At 39.5% G+C, this 20,705-nt stretch overlaps 1 protein-coding gene across 1 annotated transcript in view; it reads right to left on the bottom strand.

The window, feature by feature from the left end:
* The window catches only part of LOC129505294 (cytochrome P450 7B1), a 176,828-nt gene extending 158,292 nt beyond the window's left edge, over positions 1-18,536 (bottom strand). Inside the window, exon 1 of the mRNA XM_055318287.1 lies at positions 18,226-18,536. Coding sequence (XP_055174262.1) covers positions 18,226-18,338 — 113 coding nt within the window. The 5' untranslated portion in view covers positions 18,339-18,536. The remainder of the gene's footprint in view (positions 1-18,225) is intronic.
* Between the last annotated feature and the right edge of the window lie 2,169 nt (positions 18,537-20,705).

Below are 20,705 nucleotides of genomic sequence, written 5' to 3'. Positions count from 1 at the left end.
TACCCATTTGCATTCAAACATCCTGTCATTTCTCTTACATATATCTAAAAAAAAACAACAAAAAAAAACCTTGCTTAATTAAATGTCCCCCCATCAGCTCCTGCCCCCATTTCTCTGATTCCTTCTGCAACAAAACTTTTTGAACAATCTTTGTTGAAAGATTTATCTGTAGTCACTGCCTTCAATTTCATTCCTCCCTTTTTCCATTAAGCCTCCCCCAAACAGGTTTTCAGCAATTCCACTCCACAAAAACTTATCTTGTTAAGATCAACAGTGGTCTCTATCTCAGTAAATTCAAGAGTCATTTCTTGGTCCTCTTCTCACCTGACTTGTCAGCAGCATTCAGTACAGTTCGTCAGTCTTTCTTCCTTGACATGATTTCTTCACTTGGACACCATACTCCAAGGGTTTCCTTCTACCTTACTGATTGCCCCTTGCCAGTCCTCTTTCACTTAAATTCTGAATGTGGGAGTAGCTAAGGCTCAACCTTTGGTCCTTCTGCTCTTTTAGGCCTACACTATCCCCTTACACTCATCTACTATCTTTGCCTTACTTCTCTATCTACATACTAATGACCCACAAATTTGTATCTCCAATCCAGACCTCTCTCCTGACTTGAGACTCAAATATCCAACTGCCCACAGAGCATGTTCATTTAACTGTCCAAAGCCACTGATCTTCCCTCCCAAATCCACCCAATCTGCAGTTTTCTACATGACTTCATGGCAATTCCATCCTTCAGTTGTCAAGAAATCTTAGAGTCTCACTTCTCTCTTCCAGGAAATCTTGACAAGTCTACCTTCAAAATCTAATCAGCTTCTGACTATTTTCACTACTTCCACTGCCAAAAACCTATTTGACCCAAGTCACAATCACTTCTTAACCTCCTGGTTGTTTGTGGCCTCCACCCTTCTCTCTATGCTGCAGCCAGAGTGATCATTTTAAATCACGAATCAGACTACCTGATTCCACTCTTGCTAATACTCCAATGGCTCCTCATTTTCCTAGGAATTAAAGCCAAAGCCTTACAATGGTCTTGAAGGCCTTTCACAATCTGACTATTATTATTAGTCCTCTGACCTGATTTTCAACAACATCTATCACATTTCTCTCCTGCAATGCTGATCAGCTCATCATACACCAGAGACACCAGGCATGCCTCACCTTTCATTCCTTACACTGGTTGTTCCTTCTTACTGGAATGTTCACAATCTCCTCCTCCTCGATTCTTTCAATTCTTTGCTCAATATTACCTCCTCAATGATGGCTAACTTATGATCCTATTAAAATTACAACTAGTCCCACTTTCAGATTCCTCTTATCCTGCTCTACTTTTTCCATAGTGTTTATTCACATGATATATATATATATAATTTACTTATTTATTTTGTTTGTATTTAATGTCTGTCTCCAAGTTCCACAAGTGCAGATTTTTTGTGTCTGTTTTGTTCACTGGCATTTCCCAAGCATCTAAAACAATGCCTAGCACATATTTTGACACTCAAGAAACATTTGTTGAGTGAATGAAGAAGGATGATGTTCAGCTAATCTCTTTGATTTTTGTTTGTTTATTAGCTAAATCTTCTCCTAATGTAGAACTGCTTCCCTCAAGATAAGACAAATGGCTGTTAGTCATGTCCAGGTTCACATCTTTACAACTCTAGGACCATAAATGAATGGGATATACCCTGTCAACTGCAGTTTGAAAATTTCAGGTGGAAGACTCAGGTCATATGCCTTACCTTTAACCAATTACTTTGGCCTAGAAGAGATATCTTGTGAAAGAATGGCAGATAACATTTATATGTAACATAAGATGTTGGTGAAGATATGACATTGATGAGCATTGTCCTGAGCTGGCAGTTACCTCAATTTATTTCTACTAACTACCCATCACTATTTCCTTTTTCCCAATAAAAACCATGAAGGTAGAACTGAAGGAAAAATAATGTCTATGCATACAACTGCAAAGATAATTATACAAAGATAATACTATAACACAGCATCTCACAGTCACTGAATATTCAATATATCCAAAAAGTGGACTCATACTCTTAGCCCCAAATCCTCCTAGTAAACAGTCTCTATCTTATCAAATGGCCCAGTTCCAGTCACTCAGACCATAACAAAACAGTAATCCTTACACCTTTCCCACCCCCTTCCTTCCATCTACACATAATCTAATGCCAAGTCTAGTAGTTCCTTCTCCTAAGAATTTCTTTAATCTAGCCCCCCACCATCAACACTTGTTTTTCTGTGCTTTATCTCCATCCTGATTATCTATTATATTGAACAGTGGAATTGCTTGATTATTTATGTGTCTCTATAGATTTTGAGTTCCTTGAGGACAGAAACTGACTTTTATCTCTGTAGGTAAGCAATAAATATTTGTTCAATTGAACCAAAAAGAACATACTAAGGGGAAACTAATGGATTTAAGAGATAGGTGTTGGGATAGAAAATCTACTTCTTTTGCCTTTATGATTGTTGAGAAATTCATGTCAGTACTAACAGCTGACACCAGTAGCCTCAACTTCTCCTCCCAGTGCAAGTCAGCCTTAGAAGATCATGTGAAAGAAACTAAGTAGGTAAACATGGACCAATATAGGTGTTAAGCAATACTGAATTAATAGAGTAGGGAAATGTGAACACTAAAGACTGAGATTGGGACTTATTTGTATATATCTTCCCAATTCAGTTATAAACTCTTTGGAGGCAGAAATGGTATTTTATTCTCCTTTCTACTCACCTTGAGGCATCCCATGTTGCAGGAATTCAATAACTATTTACTAAATAGTGCATATCTGCTTTTCTTCAAGGGTCTGAGCAAAGAAACCTTTCATATTCATCCATCTGCCTCCAAAATTATTTCTGATCCTCCGGGGTAAAATAACTTGTGGAAAGTATTACCTCAAATAAATAGCAGAGGTAGTATTCAAACTCCTCCTTATCTCTCTGGTTCTAAAGCCCTTACTCTCAAACAGTCTGCCATATTGGCACCTGAAATATTCTGAATAAATGTAAATATGGGTGGTCAAATACCTCACCCTCTTCTATTTCACTTTTGTACCAAGGTTCTTCTGATTTGTTTTTTGAAATGGACTTCTTGTTTCTGATCTGAGTTCTGGGGACATGCTTAGATTTCCAAATGTCCTTACCCAATCCCATTCAAATAACTCTTTTCTCTAATTCTCAAAAAGAATGTTGTTCTCAGTCTTCAGGAATGAGATGTTTCTTATGGTCCTGAACTCACTATGGGATTCAAGGTCTTAAAATCATTATATGTTGTGCCTTTAAACTACTCTTGTAGTTTACAAGTAGTCTAAGAGTAATTCCCAATAATTGGCTTAGCTCTAACTCACATGGAGACATATGTCATATTCTTTACAGTCCAACTGTGTATGTCAGGTTTCATATCCTTTTGTGAACCAAAAATGACTAAAAAGAAAAATGTCCACAGGCTTTATAGTCCATATTGTGATGAGCATTGGTTCTATTTAAGGATAGTTCTTTTTAAATTATTAATGTATTACTTATTGAGTACCTACAATAAGCCGGCATTTATTTCTAGGTGCTGGGGACATAGAGATGAATAAAAAGCAGACTCTGATTCTCATCCTAGTTGCTGACACACTGGCCAAGGAGCAATGTATATTGATTAATAATTATAATACATTGTGATGTGAAATCTAAGGTGCTGGTGGAGGCTGAAGGAGATAGTAAACTTTGCCTGAGAAGAAGCTGGAAAAGCTCCAGAGAGGTGCAGCTTTTATGTTAGGTCTAAAAGGTTAGAAAGAAGGGTATTGCAATGGAGTCAGAAGACATACTGTGTTTGAGGACACGTACACTGTGTATAGCTGAAATATGTGTAATCTGAGAGGTTAATGTGAGAATGGCAATGTCCCTATAGAATCAAATTATTCCCAAAGTGATTATCTAGTCTGACTTCCTTATTTACACATGTGAAAACTGAGGCTCAGAGAGAGTGAGAAATATTATCATGCCATTTCCTCTGTCATGGGAATTCCATTATTTCTGATTTCATAAATATCATGATCCTAGTTGTTCTAATAAAGATAAGTTTTCTAAGCTCTTTTCTTTCCTTTTGAAATGGATTTTTAAAAAGATTATACTTTCATTTATTTGTCAGAGAGAGAGAGAGAGCACAAGCAGGGGGAGCGGCAGGCAGAGGGAGAGGGAGAAGCAGGCTCCCCACCAAGCAGAGAGCCCAACATGGGGCTCGATCCCAGGACCCTGGGATCATGACCTGGGCTGAAGGCAGAAGGTTCAGGAGCCCCTCTAAGTTATTTCCTTAACCTGGTAAATTGTAGAATTCCAATGAAAGCCTGGAGAGTAGTTGGAAAAGAAAAGCATTCACTACTATAGATTTTTCTTTACTTGATCTTACCAAGGCTTCAGAGACCTGTGAAAAATAAGCTCCAGATGTAGCCAAAATTCTAGTCATTTTTCTAGTCAACCTGTGACAGGCAGTTGTAAAACAACAACAAAAAGACAATAGGGGAAGGTGAATAAATACGAAAGAAGAACAGTTTGTGAAGAGATGAAAACTTAGGGCTGGATCTTTGTCAAAGAACATGATTACTATTTACAGAACTGTTAATCACAAATGTCATGGCAATGACACTCTTTTTTATGTAATAGTTTATCTCTCTAGTAAAAAAATACACTCAACCCTTGGCTAGCAAATAAACTGCTGAACTTTTTTCACCTCGTTTTTGTTAAGTAGTTGAAAACAAGATTCAATGTGGCACAAAGGAATCCAGGTTTACTTGAGACCTAAAATGAGGAAAATCCAAGAGGCATAGTAACACATATTATAGACCACCTGCAGGTTGCTTATGCTTATTGCTTACTGTTGTAGAGTAAATAGCTCTGAATCATTGTTATTATGGCTTTATTCCATGGTCCCTAAGAATGCTGTGGGAATTGGTTGTGGAATTGACAGAGACAGCTCTCCTTATATGTTTCTTACCTATTTTTCCTTTTATTGATAATAAATTCTAAATAAGGAGGGGGATTTGAAGATAAGCTTATGCATATCATATTAGAGTAATAAAAGTGTCATTGTTCAAAGCTGTTGACAAATGAAGACTGATCAATTTTAAGTGATTTCTTTTTAAAGATTTTATTTATTTATTTATTTATTTATTTATTTATTTATTTATTTATTTATTTATGAGAGACACAAAGAGAGAGGCAGAGACATAGGCAGAGAGAGAAGCAGGCTCCATGCAGGGAGCCCAATGTGGGACTCGATCCCAGGTCTCCAGGATCAGCCCTGGGCCAAAGGCAGGCACTCAACCACTGAGCCACCCAGGCATCCCCAATTTTAAGTGATTAAATAACCTAGCATTATTCTAAATTTCCCAAAGAAGTCATGAGATATCCTACAAATCTGAGTTATCCTAAAATACCTGAAGGCCCTCTTACCCTATCATATAAACAGTGCTTGAGACTCTCTGGCTATGTGTTCCTAAGACACGAACAATTTTTAAAGTCCAAAAATATACACTATTTCAGTTTTTGGTTCTATTTGGCCAGCATTTCTTCTCAAACATGACTGTTTTAAAGGAGTACAAATACAGAGTTTCAAAGAGGGACTGAGTTATCTTAGTCCCACTAAAGCAGATTGAGGAAACTGACATGAATCAGTCACTTTAGCTCCTAAAAAAGGAAAGACTAGCCCTTTAAAAATATTATAGTTGCCTATAAAGTGGAGCATAATTTACATATATCTTCCAATGCAGTGTAATTAAGAACATTTTCACCTACCTCCTCAACTTCATTAACTTATATTTAGAACTAGAGAAACTTTCTATAGTAGATCTCTAGTGAACAAAGGGGAAAACACAAGAACAAATAAAATATATAGATGCTTCTAGAATACGATTTTTTGCTTGAATATTTTTGGGATCTATATTTGTCTCAAGGTAAGGCAAACATTGCCTACGAAGTCAATCACAATATACCAGGGTTCAAGCATAAAATGAGAAGGAGTATTGCGCTAAGATGCACTCTAGCAAGACTATTCTATTATAGATTCATTTTGTAAAAAAACAAGCCCATGTAGTGTCATTTTGTAAAACAACAACAAAAAGACAATAGGGGAAGGTGAATAAATACGAAAGAAGAACAGTTTGTGAAGAGATGAAAACTTAGGGCTGGATCTTTGTCAAAGAACATGATTACTATTTACAGAACTGTTAATCACAAATGTCATGGCAATGACACTCTTTTTTATGTAATAGTTTATCTCTCTAGTAAAAAAATACACTCAACCCTTGGCTAGCAAATAAACTGCTGAACTTTTTTCACCTCGTTTTTGTTAAGTAGTTGAAAACAAGATTCAATGTGGCACAAAGGAATCCAGGTTTACTTGAGACCTAAAATGAGGAAAATCCAAGAAGCATAGTAACACATATTATAGACCACCTGCAGGTTGCTTATGCTTATTGCTTACTGTTGTAGAGTAAATAGCTCTGAATCATTGTTATTATGGCTTTATTCCATGGTCCCTAAGAATGCTGTGAGAACTGGTTTTCCACACCTTTATTTTTTTGGTTAAAACATCCCATTTACAGAATAAGTTAGAAAAGCTATGTGGTGGCCATGTTATCCACAGCCAAAAGACTCTATCCACCTGCAGTGGGGTAGGTTCCATCTCCAAGGCCTCTCTGTATGGTAACTCTAGAGATTAAAATAAGAGGGGGAAAGTTCTATAAATAAATATGGAGAATTTCAGTATAGAGAGAAAACACTGATTTGAATCAATTCCTTTAGAAAAATAAAATTTTCGAAGCTTCTGCTTCTGGATTCCTTCCCTTAAAAAGTAAGTGCCATTTCAACTTCAAAATATGTCCTGTTTTTAGAATTGGGGTATTAAGCTACGTTCTATTGCCCACAAATGCATCAGAGTCACAAATGCTGTGGTCAAAAGTCTTTACCCTTCTTCAGTTGACTGGTGATTTCATATGTTCTAGAAATATTTTTATCTTTTGGCATGATGCTCTATACCATATGGCACAACACACTGACAAGCAAAAAGGGTAGAACTAGTTTGAAATATATACACATATATACACACATATATTTATACATTTATATATTCACACACACACACACACACTGAATGTATAGTGAAAGAATTTGCATGTATGCCTGCAAAGAAATATAAGGGCAAAGTTACACATTCTGCATATAGTGCTGAGATTTTTGTCCATGTAAAAAAGTCAATCAAAATCCAAAGCAAGATTGAAAGTTCACTATAGACCTGAAAGCATTCAAGAGACATATCAAGAACCACTACGCTTTGCTACATCGAGTAATATTTGAACTGTCTATAACACTCTCTCACACAATATTTAATGCTGCTTCTGCAAGTGCAACAGTAACTGCAGCAATGATAGGTGCAACAGCTTGTATAATCCACTTCTAAAGAATTGTTCAAATGGGAAGTACACTAAACTGTCTTTAATTGATTCCCAAAGGGTGAAAAAGACTTACTCTTTGATTTCAGGTTGCTTCAACATTGTTTTCAACCCTCTGAAAACAGTGATCTTGAATCAAATTTTACAAGTTTTCACATAGATTAAGGTGTCTCTTGGCCTGCTTACTATTCTTTGTGGTCAAGAGGCATGTTCCACTAGAAGCAAACATAGAGGAAAAGCTTCCTGACAACGACTTCTTGGAGATGACCCCAAAAGCACAAGAAATAAGCAAAAATAAAGAAGTGGGACTACATCTAACCAAAAAGCTTTTGCACAGCAAATGAAACAATAAAATGAAAAAGCAACCTACAAAATGGGAGAAATATTTACAAACCATATATTTGCTGAAGCGTTCATCTCCAAAATGTATAAGGAAGTCCTACAATTCAAATGGAAAGCAAACAAACAAAAAACTGATTTAAAAATGGACAAAGGTACTAAACAGACATTTTTCTTAAGAAGATGTATTAATGGCCGACAGGTTATGAAAAGGTGCTAATCTTCAGGTTAATGCAAATAAAAACCAGAATGATATCACCCAGGATGGCTATTATCAAAAAACCAAGGGGTACATGGTTGGTTCAGTCACTTAAGCCTCTGATTCTTGATTTTGGTTCAGGTCATGTTCTAAAGTCATGGGATCAAGCCCCCTGTCTAGCTCTATGCTCAGTGGGGAGTCTGTTTGAGATTCCCTCTCTTGCTCTGCCACTTCTCCTACCCATGTGCACTCTCTCTCTCTCTCAAATAAATAAATAAATCTTTTTTTTAAATAAATAAATCTTAAAAAAATAAAAACAAAAACAAAGAATAACAAGTGTTGGCAAATATGTGGAGAAAATGGGACCTTTATACAGTATGGGTGGGAATGTTGGTACCGCTATTCTGAATAGCAATACAGAATTTCTTCAAAAAATTAAAAATGAAACTACTGAATAATCCAGCAATCACATTTCTGGGTATATATTCAAAAAAAATTTTAATCAGGATCCCATGATATGCATTCCCATGTTCATTAAAGCATTATTCACAATAGCCAAGATATGGAAGCAATCTAAGTATCTATCTACAGATAAGTGGATAAAGAAAATGTGATATATAAATAAAATGGAATATTAGTAACCCCTAAAAAAGGTGGGAAATCCCACCATTTGAGATAACTTGGATGAAGCCGAAAGACATTACGCTAAGAAAAATAAGCCAAATGTAGGATAAATACTACATGATACCACATATAATTTATGGAATCTAAAATAGTCAAACTCAGAAGAAGAGAGTAGAACGAATGAACATTACTAGGGGCAAGAAGAGGGTGTAACAAAGAAGTATTAGTCAAAGGGTATAAAATTTCAGTTATACAAGAAGAATAACTCCGAGAGATCTGTACAGTATTGTGCTTAGAGTTAAGAATACTATATTACATACTTAAAAATCTGCTAAGAGCATAGATACTATGTCAAGTGTTCTTTTCATCATCATCATAAATAAAGATGGGAGGAAATTTGCATGTGATGGACATGTTTATGGCAGTTTCATGGATGTATACTTAACTACAAACTCATCAAATTTTACATATTAAATATGTGCAGACTTGTCTATGTCCAAAAGGGAAAAAAAGGGCAGGGGGACCTAGGAGAATAGGATCATTTGTCCTATTCTCCATTGTATCTGAAAAAAGGGCAGTCTGGGCAAGAAGTGAATCTTAAATTCTCTGCTGAATCATTAAATGAATAGGTGAAAAAGCCAGTGTATAAGATAAGGAAAAAGACGTATTTTCTCACATTGTCCATCAGATGTGACTTTCACACAGTCTAGTGCAAGAGGCAGATAGACTATCATTATTTGCTTTTCTTAGATTTAACACATTCTTCTTTTAAAGTCCTAAAATATGTCTTCTAGTCTTAATTAAATTTCCACTAGTAATGCTTAAAAGTTGTATTAGATCTTAATACTTTAGTTTTCAGTTAAGGGTAAATGTGTATGTCAGAACATTATTGCAAAGATTTAAAAAGAATAAGAGAAAAAGATAAAATAGTGTTAAATTTTTGGACATAAAGTTAAACTTGGTGGATCTGAATACTAGACTGCACTACATTTTGGTTGTATGACTTTGGAACATTATTTAAATGTGACTTACTTTTTACCTCTACAAAATGAGAAAAGTTATTGTGAGGGAAGACTCAATAAATTTAACAATTTAATAATGAATATGAAATACTTGCCTCTATGTCCAGTAGGCATAGGAAGTGCTCAAAAGTGTTGGCTGTTATTATTATAACAAGTCAAAAATAATTTTATAGTATTATATACTCAATACACAAAAACAGATAAGAGTCAACAATACTATAGTAGCTAACCCTAAAGTGGTAACTGTCCATTGTCCAAAGAAGTTAATCCCCTCACATCTTGCCCCAAAAGGACAGCACTGCCAAAATACAATATCATGACACTAAACCCTCACTAGACAAGACTGAGCAACAAGTCACTTGTCTTCCTGAGATAAAATTGTTTGGATGTTCATAGTTCCAAGTTACAGCTAATACAAAGCAATGCTTTCACCAGGACAATTTTGATTTTCAAGCAGAAAACATGGTGTTTCTAATAGTTTATAAGTAATTATCTTACCATTATTGAAGCATACTAAGGACCAAAATGCGTGTGATTTTATCTGATTAACCAAACTAGGCTCAGCCCTTTCTCAAAGGAGCTCTGATCTGTTAAATAAAGTACACTGTCCACCTATGCCAGGGAAGGGAATCATAAGCACAGTTATCAAATCCAGCACTTAGAACTAAAAGTTAATAGTACCTATGTTTAAACTCTGAATTTGAAGAAACAGGAATTTTAGGACTTGGCTGCACTCCAATTGCTATGTTTTCAGTTAGGTTTATGCTAAAGAATAACCATTGCACTGTTAGGTTCTCTATTTATAAATACTCATGATACGTAAGCACTTGCTATGACATCTTCACTTTTTAATTACAGCAGCAGAAAACGTGTTATGTTTGACATTTGATGAATCATTTTTGTATGCAGTTTGTGTATTTTGACATCAATATCTACAACTCTAAAATATTCACATTAGAAATAAAGAATTACCACATTGAATTGTCCATTTATTTGTTCATCCTTCATTTCTTATGACAAATATACACTGAGAAACTAGTCAGTAAAGCATTGAAAGTTTCTTCTTTATTATTATCAACTATTTAGGATAAAATTATGAGGAGAAATGACAATGGATTTAAATCCTGTTATGGTTGCACTTTTATTAAATTTTCTATTAATTTCTGTATTAAGCAATTATAGACTTAATTAATCCTTTCCACTTTCCTATAAACCAAAAAAGAAAGGAAAGAAAGAAGAAAGAAAGAAAGAAAGAAAGAAAGAAAGAAAGAAAGAAAGAAAGAAAGAAAGAAAGAAAGAAAGAAAGAAAGAAAGAAAGAAAGAAAGAAACCCCATCCCAAATATTTCTGTGTTGAAAAAAATGCCAAAGCCATAAAAATGAGCACTCTGGCTATAAAAATGCACAATATAATAGATGTCACCTTCTCTTATTCAGCAAAGTAGCTTTCTATAATTTTGTCCTTTGCCTTTCACACAAGAGTAACGTGAAGTAGTTTCAGTGGGATTTTACTTTGTATAAAATACAAAAATACTCTCCTACAAGAGGTTGTTAATCTTTCTTCTATAGCTGATGATTCTCTCTGCTCTACTACTTTTGGGAAGTCAGTGAAGCGCAGCATCCCATCCCTCTAGGTCCCTTCAAATCCTCAGAGTCCTCTTTGCTTTATCCTCCACACTGTGGACAGCAGGATGCAGGGATGCACCACGTCTGGGAAATCAGAAATCTGACCAGTTCACATCTGGATCTCAATGTCTATAGCCTATGACTTATTTTCAAAATGACTTTAGAGATTCAGAGATGTAGGATATATAATAAGCATTCAAAACTTACTTGTATATTGATGGATAAGTAGGAGAGACTGATGAGCAGCCCATAATGATCTGTGAAGTTTAGGACCTCAAGTTCTCAAATTACTATTCATTAAAATAGTGATGAAGGCACTGAGTATTTAGAAATATTTATTTTCTGTCCTACTCCTAATAGGTAACCAGCAAAGTCACCTAAGGCCCCGTCTTTCCCACTCTGAACTTTCTTGCAAAAGGCAGTGTAGTTTAAGGCCCAGGGCATGGCAGATACGGCCATTGTATTAGTTCTCTGTGGTTACTATAACAAATTACCACAAATCTGTGGCTTACACAACACAAATATTATCTTACAGCTCTGTAGCCCAAAGTGGGTCTCATTGGGCTAAAACCAAGATGTTAGCAGGGCTTGGTCCTTTTCTGGAGGTTCTAGAGGGGAATCTATTTCTTTTGTCTCTCTAGCTTCAAGAGGCTGCCCTCATTCTTTGTCTCTTGGACTCCTTACTCCATTTCCAAAGCTACCAGTGGTTAGTAGACTTCCTCTCCCACCTCCTTCTTCCTGTGTTAATATGTGATTACATTGAGCCCATCCAAAAATTCAGGATAAGATTACTTGATTAACAACCTTCATGTTATCTGCAACCCTAATCTCCCCTTTGCCGAGTAACCTAACAGATTCATAGGCTCTGAGAATGAAGTGAGAACAACTTTGGGGTTGAGGGGGCTTTATTTTATCTACCACAGCTATAATGGACCTGGAATCAAAAACCCAGTTCTACTTCTGAGTCAATCTGCAACCTTAGGCAAATGAGCTAATCTCTTATGTGTTAGTTTCTTCTTCTGAAAAATATCTCGGTAACAGTTATCTCATGAACCACAGTGAAGGTTAAATGAGATAATATATGCAAAACATCTCAGGAGAAAGTGTGGCATAAAGTAGTGCCTCAACATTGTTCAATTCTGTCTTCCCTTATCTTCCTCTCAAAAGTCAACATGCTAGTGGGCTGGAGCTGGATACTGGATCCAGGTCCATTGGGCTTTATAACTATGCTCTTTGCCTTACACTACACTGTCTTCTACAAGAAGGTCTCATTGCTGGGAAACACTAAAGTCATGGAGGACTTGACATACATAAATAGTCCCACATTTCTAAGGTCAGCACTCCAAGATTTTATTCTTATAGAGGTAATGGATTTATGCTGATCTAGTATAACTTTTTTTTTTTTTAAGATTTTATTTATTTGAGACAGAGACACAGAACAAGCAGAGAGGAGGAACAGTGGGAGAAGGAGAAGCAGACTCACTGCTGAGTAGGAAGCCCAATGCAGGGCTCAATCCCAAGACCCTGAGATCATGACCTGAGCCAAAGGCAGATGCTTAACTGACTGAGCCACCTAGCTCCCTGACCTAGTATAAATTCTGAATTGATTTTTCTTAAGCAAACAGATACTATCTTCTAAGGGATAGCCATGATTTATCAGCAAATATGATCACAGCATTCAGTAATCCTTAGTGCTGGCCCAATTCACAACATATTAAATGGTCACCTTGAAGGGCACACAAAGAAATAGTGAAGTGTCTTCAACGAGCTCACATGTTCCTATAATTACACAATTGGAAGATTCTCTACCTTCAGAACCTTCTCCTTTTTAAGTTATAAAATAAAACAGCAAAGCAAGCCTGAAATCTGTCTCAAATGGTAACAAGACCAATCCAAACACTTAAGTTTCATAAGGGAAAGTGTAGCACCATGCATAACTGATTACTCCTTGCCACAAATGTGCCTGGATATCTCTCTAGCACCTCCTATGTAAAAACATTAAAACCCAACCTGTTAAATTCAGCACAATCTTGAGTAGAAAATTACTTTGCTTTCAGCTGCCCACATCTTTGTCCTATACTTTGTTATGAGAAAAGAGGAAGAAACAAGAAAAAATCCACAGGGATTGCAACCTAGCTCTTCTGATTGTCTAGGGAGTGGTAACAATTTGAGAGTTCCAGAACACCATGGGTCTTGTTTGGGAGCAATCCATTAGAATGAGGAAATAACTGACCTATGTGATACAGTGATGTCAACAAATCAACATTTCAAAATAACACATTATCCATATACCTTGACATCTTACAACTTGAAATCACTGAACTTTTACTTTGGCTCATACTAATCTTAACAGCATTTAAATCTTATTTCTTACCAATTACAGCATTTGGGGGGCAAAGGGATATGTGTGTTGGGGAAGAGGGATGCAAGAGGAAAGGAAAACCATCCCATTTTTCTCCTAAACAGTAACTAGGATAAAAAGGTTTCTGGGTAGTGACAAAGAAACCTAAAGGTATGAGTCAATTGTCTTTGAAGTTGTTATCATACTTTACAAATTGTGTTTACATTTCTCATGCACTTCGCTTCTCACTTCTACCTTGTTTGGTAGCTGCTCTTTCCATTTTCCAGTTAGGCATAGTCAGGGGTCACAGAATTCATGGATCTTTTGAATCTCCTGCTGAGGAAGGAGATTCTGAGGTAGTCTGGAAAATGTCATTTGGTGAGGCAACCTCTTCTGGGCTCACTCTTTGAGGTGTTTTTCCAGTTGAAGATTTACATAGTGCAAGTTCAGTTGTGCTCTCAGGACCTACTATTCTCTAATAGCACCTTCAGAAGGGTCTCAGCTCGGTCAAAACCTTAATCTTAGTCCAGTAAGACCCTGACCTCCAGAACTGTAAGAAAATAAGTCTGTGTGTCTTAAACCACTGAATTTGTAAAAATTTGGTATAGCAGCAATAGGAAACTAGTGCAATTTTGGTAGTTGAAAGTGGCATCCTGCTGTGACAAATACCTAGACTTGGGGAATGGGCAGAGGTTGGAAGAATTTTGAGGAAGACGACAGAAAAATATCCAGACTGCCATGAACAGATGTAGAAATACAGATGATAGCAACTCCCCTAATAAGGACTCAGAAGAAAGTGAGGACTGTGGGAGAGAACATAAATATCATCTAAAAGCCTAATAGATCATAAGTTAAAGCCTGAATAGACCATAAGTAAAAATATTAACATTAAAGGCACAGCTAGTGAGGGCTCAGATTATATGAGGACACGCCATTGTGAACTAGACGAAAGGGATCCTTGTCTTAGAGTTGCAGAAAGCTCATCTACATTGCGTCCTGCAGTTATGTGGAAAGCAGAATCTATACAGGATGAACTTGGATATTGAGCTGAGGAGATTTCTAAGCAAAGTGTGGAAGGAGCAGCCCAGTTTGTCCTGTTGCTTATAGTAAAATGTGAGAGGAAAAATGTAGAAGCAGGGACGAATTCTTGGGCACCAAGGAACCAGGAACTGATGTTTTGGGAAATTCTCAGCCTATCCAGACTGCAAACTGTCAAGAAAGACTGCTCTGGAGAGAAAGCCAAGCATGTTGCTGGACAAATTTTTCTAGTGCCTGGGAAAAATCAAAAGGATGGAGTATTCTGGTAAAATCAGGGATAGATGGAGACCAGCCTTAAAGCTTCCCTCGATAGAGCTAGTTTTTAGTCATTCAGGCCAAGCTTAATTTAGCTTATTTTGTGAGGCTAACTTGATCTGGATTATTTCTAGCCTATGCCTCTGGAAATGATAAGCAAAACTTGAATTGTTTCCCAAGGTTTATATGAGGTAACCACTGAAAACTGTAATAATGTAATCCATTACTGTGAAGATAAAACACTCACTGCTCTCTCACTACATAAGCCACTTTATAAAAATATACCCGAGACTCATTCCATGTTCTGGTTTGAGCACTTCCAGTCTGCGAACTGTCTTTCTGGTGTGTGCACAATTATTTCTTACTAATTACTACTTCAGTGATTCATTGGCTATTTTGAACTTTTGACATTCAGTCATACACACTCATTCACATGTAGCGTATTAGTCAATCATTGAAAAGATTATGCATGTGACTGTTTCCCCTTAGCCATGACAAAAAAAAAAAAAAAGCCAGGAATATAAATGGTATGATCCAAGAAAAATCTGTGGAGGAACCTCTTCTCATCGAGTCAGTCCTTCCGTACATGGAAGACCCATGATGTTCATGGGAATTTTTGTCCTAGGATGGATCATATCAAGATCCCCACAGTAATTTAAATGATTTAAATGGTGAGATTTGGGACTTTCGAGTTGAATGAGATTTATATGAGATCTTGGACCTTGTAATAGGTTGAGATTTTTGTGAATGTTGGGTGGGGTGATATATTTTGCATGTAAAATGGACATAAATCTTTGGAGGTTAGAGGGAGTACTGTGGGAGGAAGAATAATGTTTCCCAAATACATCCATGTGTTAATCCCCCAAACCTATGAATATGTTACCTTACATGACAAAAAGGACTTTGCAGATGTGACTAAATTAAGGACCTTGAGATGGGAAGATTATCCTGGATTATCTGGGTGAGTTCAACATAATCACAAGGGTTCTTCTATTTTATAAGATAGAGGCAGGAGTATTAGAGTATGAAAAAAAAAATGAACTCTGGTGGTCTTTAGAAACTAGAAGAGATAAGGAAATGGATTCTCCCTAGGTCCACCAAAAGTAATGCAGTCCTGCCAACACCTTGATAGAGGCCGGTATGATGGGGGAACAGAGGACTAGCTGAGGACAAAAAGCACATTGACAAGTCCTTGAAATAGGTGAGTGGCATTCCTCTACAGACTCAACTGTCTCGATGTTCACACTTTGCCAAGGCAGAAGGCAATCTTAGCCCGACCCCCCAGGATCCTCTAAGCCTACTTTAACATATAAAAATTCCCTTAGAAATTTCCCTTTATCTCTAAACCCCCAAGATACGTGTTGGCAATCATCCTCTAAGCACATGGCCCACCAATATACATCTGAAGGGTCTCATGACTCAGGTTTTATTAGATGGTAATAAGTGATCTTTTCCCAACAATATCCAGCCCCCTCAAGGTCCTGGAAACCTTGCTTCCAAAATTCCTTAGAGAGTACACGATCCTCAAACCTCTCCCAACTCCCAAGTATATAAAGAGCCACCTCTCACAGGCCTGGAGCAGCAGCTATTCCTGCCCACAGGTACTGTCCCAGTGCTTTAATAAAACCACCATTTTGCACCACAGACGTCTCAAGAATTCTATCTTGGTCGTTGGCTCTGGGCCTCACCCCACCAAACCTCACCTATATTCCAAAACTTCATCAACTAAGGCCCATTTCAGACTTCTAATTTCCAGAACCGCAGGATTTAAAAATCTGTTACTGCCCCCTCCCTATCATATTTTCTGTGAACACTTTCCTCTATTCCTAATAAGCTCTTTAATTCTAAGTGTCCCCTTTAACACATATATAATTTAGTGCCACTCTGTATTTCATTTATTTAGAAGAATTTACCCATTTTATATTTATTTTATATTGTTCTGATAGGACTTTGTCATTTTTACACGGAATGGGAGGTAGGGAAAGAATAATAGAGACATGTTTGTTTTCAAGTTGGCCTTGCTAACCAGACTCTGTTTTCATATGTTGTCTTTATACTAATTTAGAAAGTATCTATACGTAGGTCAATTATTAGTAAAAAGTGGTGATTTTTAAAAACATATGTCTCTAATTATCTATCGACTTGCTGGAAATGAACCGAGGTTCCTAGCACCACCTAAATCATATCTTGAATTTATCGATTTTAAATGTGGTGTGGGCGAGGCATAGACACTGTGGAAGATGGAACCTACAAAGAATCAAGTAACACTGAAATCTAACTATCCTAAATCCTCACGTTGGGCTCCAAAGCAAGGGCACAGCCATTGGAAAAGACAACCTGGGGGCGGGAATGGCACATCCCAGGAAAAATCACTAAAAATGTTCATGCGGGGGGGGGAGGGGGGGGATAGCAAAAGCTCCCTTCTGGAGTATTCATCCATGCACATTCTAGAAACGTCCACAGGTATTTGAACGCAGTACAACGGTGCCATTTTCCCCAAACTATTGAGAAACAACCTGTATCACACACATATTTATTCATATAAACACGTCTGAGTGTATATGTACATACGCACGCACACACACGTGTATGTCAGATCTAATCACAAACAGAAAACACAACGATGTCGACTGAATGCTTTTATTTTGAATATGTTTCTAGTTCCACATTTCAAATCAGTCAAAGAAGTGACGCGCTTTTAGTGTGTTGTTACCGCTCTTGCTCTAACGACACGAATCCCGTAACTGCACAAAATACACACTATACACTCATGTAGGAGTCACCAAACTCCCACGAAGTAAACTGAGGCACAGCGAAACACCCAGAGATATGGACCAGACCGCATCCTGCCATTTTCCTGAAACTCTTCACTTTTAGCTGGATGAAATGTTAAGAGAATTCCCCCTCGAAACGCTCGACGAGGTCTAGGCCATAAAGCATCAAGTAACTCATTGTAACTCAGCACCAAACTGCGTCTGCTCGGAAGCCGTGCGCGATGCATGATGAATAATGCAAAGGCAGCGCTCGTTACCTACGACCTACGCGGGAGCAGCGAGGCGAATTCGGTCCCAACGCTTGAATATGCATGCGGATGTCCGGGGAGGGGAAGAAGGAGCCTTTGTCAGGACACACGGTCCCCGAGACGCCGCTGCCCGCGGCAAGTTCCGACTAGGCGCACCTGAGATCGCGGCGGGCGGCGGGCGGCGGGCGGCGGGCGGCGGGGCGGGGGGCTCCCTCGGGAGCCCGGGTCGCGCTCGGCCCGCGGGGACCAGGGCGCATGCGTGGCCCGGGAGCCCGGGAGCCCGGCCGCGCGGCGAGGCCGCGGGGGCGCTTACCTGGTGCGCCGGGCGCGCAGGCACAGGACCCAGAGCAGCAGGGCCGCGGCGAGGACCAGGCCCGGGACGCTGGGTAGCTGCGGCAGCGACGGCTCCAGCGAGAGGAGGCCCATGCCCGCGGACTCGTCTTCCGCCGCCCGGTTCCCGCGCGGCCGCAGCGCACCGCCAGGGGTGTCGCTCGGGGCGGCGACACTGCTGCCTCCCGCGGCGGCTCTCGGCGGCTCCCCACACCCCCGCCCCGGTCCGGGCGCCAGAGGCGGGCCTGCTCGCGGCGCTGCCGGGAATGCCACCGCGGGCCCCCGAGCCGAGTCTCAAAGTTCTCGCCTTCCCCTCCCTCCCCCGGCCCAGCCCCCACCCGCGCGCACCGCCCCGCTCGGCGACCGCCTCCGGCCCCGCGGCTCCGGGAGAACTGCGGCCGGGGCTCCTGGGGGCCGGAAGGAGGGCCCGGGAAGCGGGGGCAGGGGTTAGGAGCTGCGGACCGCGAACCTCCGGAGGCCTGCAGGACGGAGATTCCTGTTCAGCTCTGGAAGCGAGCCCCCCAGCCCGCGCCCCTCCTCCGGAGGGCGCCCCCCGGCCCCTTGCACGGCGCTGGGACTGCGCGGGGGCTCAGGGGCCGCGACCCCGGGGCGGGCAGAGCGGCTGTGGTCCCCTGCGGGGGGGGGGGGGGCGCCTCTGCCCGCTCGGCCTGAGAGCTCACACGCTTTTGTTGAGAGCCTACTACGTGCAGAGGCTTGTCCGAGGGGCCGGGAATGGAGAGCGGGGCCACGAGGGACACAGGTCCCCGAGGAGAGAAGAAAGACCAGTCTATTGCAGAACAACGCGAAGGGCCGAAATAGAAGTGGTACTTGCCCTACAGGTGGTTCTTACAAGGGATAAGGGAGGAACTTTTAAAATACTTTTGCCGGAGTAAGGCCCACTCAGCAAGGACTTGACACGTGTTTATTTACCCTCCATTCCAAACTTGTGATACAATATTTGGCAGTATTTTAGAGAACATATAATGACACTCTGGCCAGTTTACCCTCGTTGCTCAGTTCATAAGTAACGAATGACCTTTCTAACCAGACTACTCCAAGCCCACTGTGTTTTCTACTTTATGGAAGATTTTATTATATTAACAAGGTTCTCCGGACTATTGTAACAACTTAGGGACTGATGGCCATACCTCAGACCTTTGACCTTTCCAGTCCATCCTCCCCCTTGCACATCCCTACAACACAGACCTATTCTATTCGCTTTTACCCTGTTCAGAGCTCTTAATGATTGCCTTTGTGACAAACTCATAAATCTTCCATCTGCGATGAGAAGCCCTCCACCGTTTGTCTCCATTGTATAACTCCCACAGCTAGTACAGTTCCATGTACACTAAATCTTGAGCCTCCTTCTTCATCACAGTCAGCCCTTTTACACCCTTGCTTATGATATTCACTCTGCCTGAACGGTTTTCCTCTCTTCCCTAAATACTAAAAATTCTACCTACCACTCAAGGCCCAATTCAAATCCTACTTCCTTCTAGAAATTATCCCTAACTCTTCTTTTGTAATTAAGCTCTTCATCCTCCATACTTTGAACACCATCTCGACTTTGTGCCCCGTCACATTTTTCTATCATGTCTGAGTTATTTCTAAGTCTGTCTTTCCTGCTATGGAAGGTGGGAACCATCTCTCAGACAACCTTGTCTGCACCCACTCTCTTGCCTCCCCCACCCGAATCCCCACCCTGGAGTTGATATGACATAGTTGTAAGTATTTGCATGTGCCTGGCTCTTAATACTCCATAACTGAATTACTGAGGCACTGTTGTCCTTGGCCTTCAAGCTGTAAATGGCTGGGCTAGCATTAGAACTCCAATGGTTATGAGTATCTTCTTTGATTTTTATTCCAGGGTCTTTCTACTGCCTCTCCTTCCTTCCTCCTGTTGTAAATTCAAATTTCCAGGAAATCCAAAAGGATACAGTGAGCCAACAGCTACTTTGTCTCCTCCAAGGGAAAACAAATTGGTTTCCATCACTGGCCAGCAGAGCCAGTTTACAGGACCAGGATGATATCCATACTGTGCATCTCTACAACCACTGCAGAACACCTCTCACTAATTTTCACAAGGATCCTCAACTTTTTCTTTCATTTTCCATTTGATCTCCTGGATGATGCTTCTGTTTGAAAATATAGGTAAAAATATTAAGCATTAATCCATCTATTAAATATTTGCTATGTACTAGGCACCATGCTAAACATTTTATTTCATAGCAATAGTAACAAACACCTGCCATTAATCACACTCTCTTAGGGAAGTGGAAGAAGGAAGACCACACTGTCACCTACTAGATTTGGTTAGCAACTGTGTCATATTCCTATAGTATCTGTATAATATTTTACTTTGAACACTTTAGGGTATACACTTAATACATTTTGAATGTATGTTTCTCTTATATTTTCCATTTATTTTAAAAGGGACCTCCATTCTGTAAACTGACCTGGTTC

Source organism: Nyctereutes procyonoides, unplaced genomic scaffold (assembly GCF_905146905.1).
Source record: "Nyctereutes procyonoides isolate TBG_1078 unplaced genomic scaffold, NYPRO_anot_genome, whole genome shotgun sequence".
In the NCBI taxonomy this organism is placed as follows: Eukaryota; Metazoa; Chordata; class Mammalia; order Carnivora; family Canidae; genus Nyctereutes; species Nyctereutes procyonoides.
Note: the sequence above shows the minus strand (reverse complement) of the source record. Positions and strands in the feature narration are given on the sequence as shown.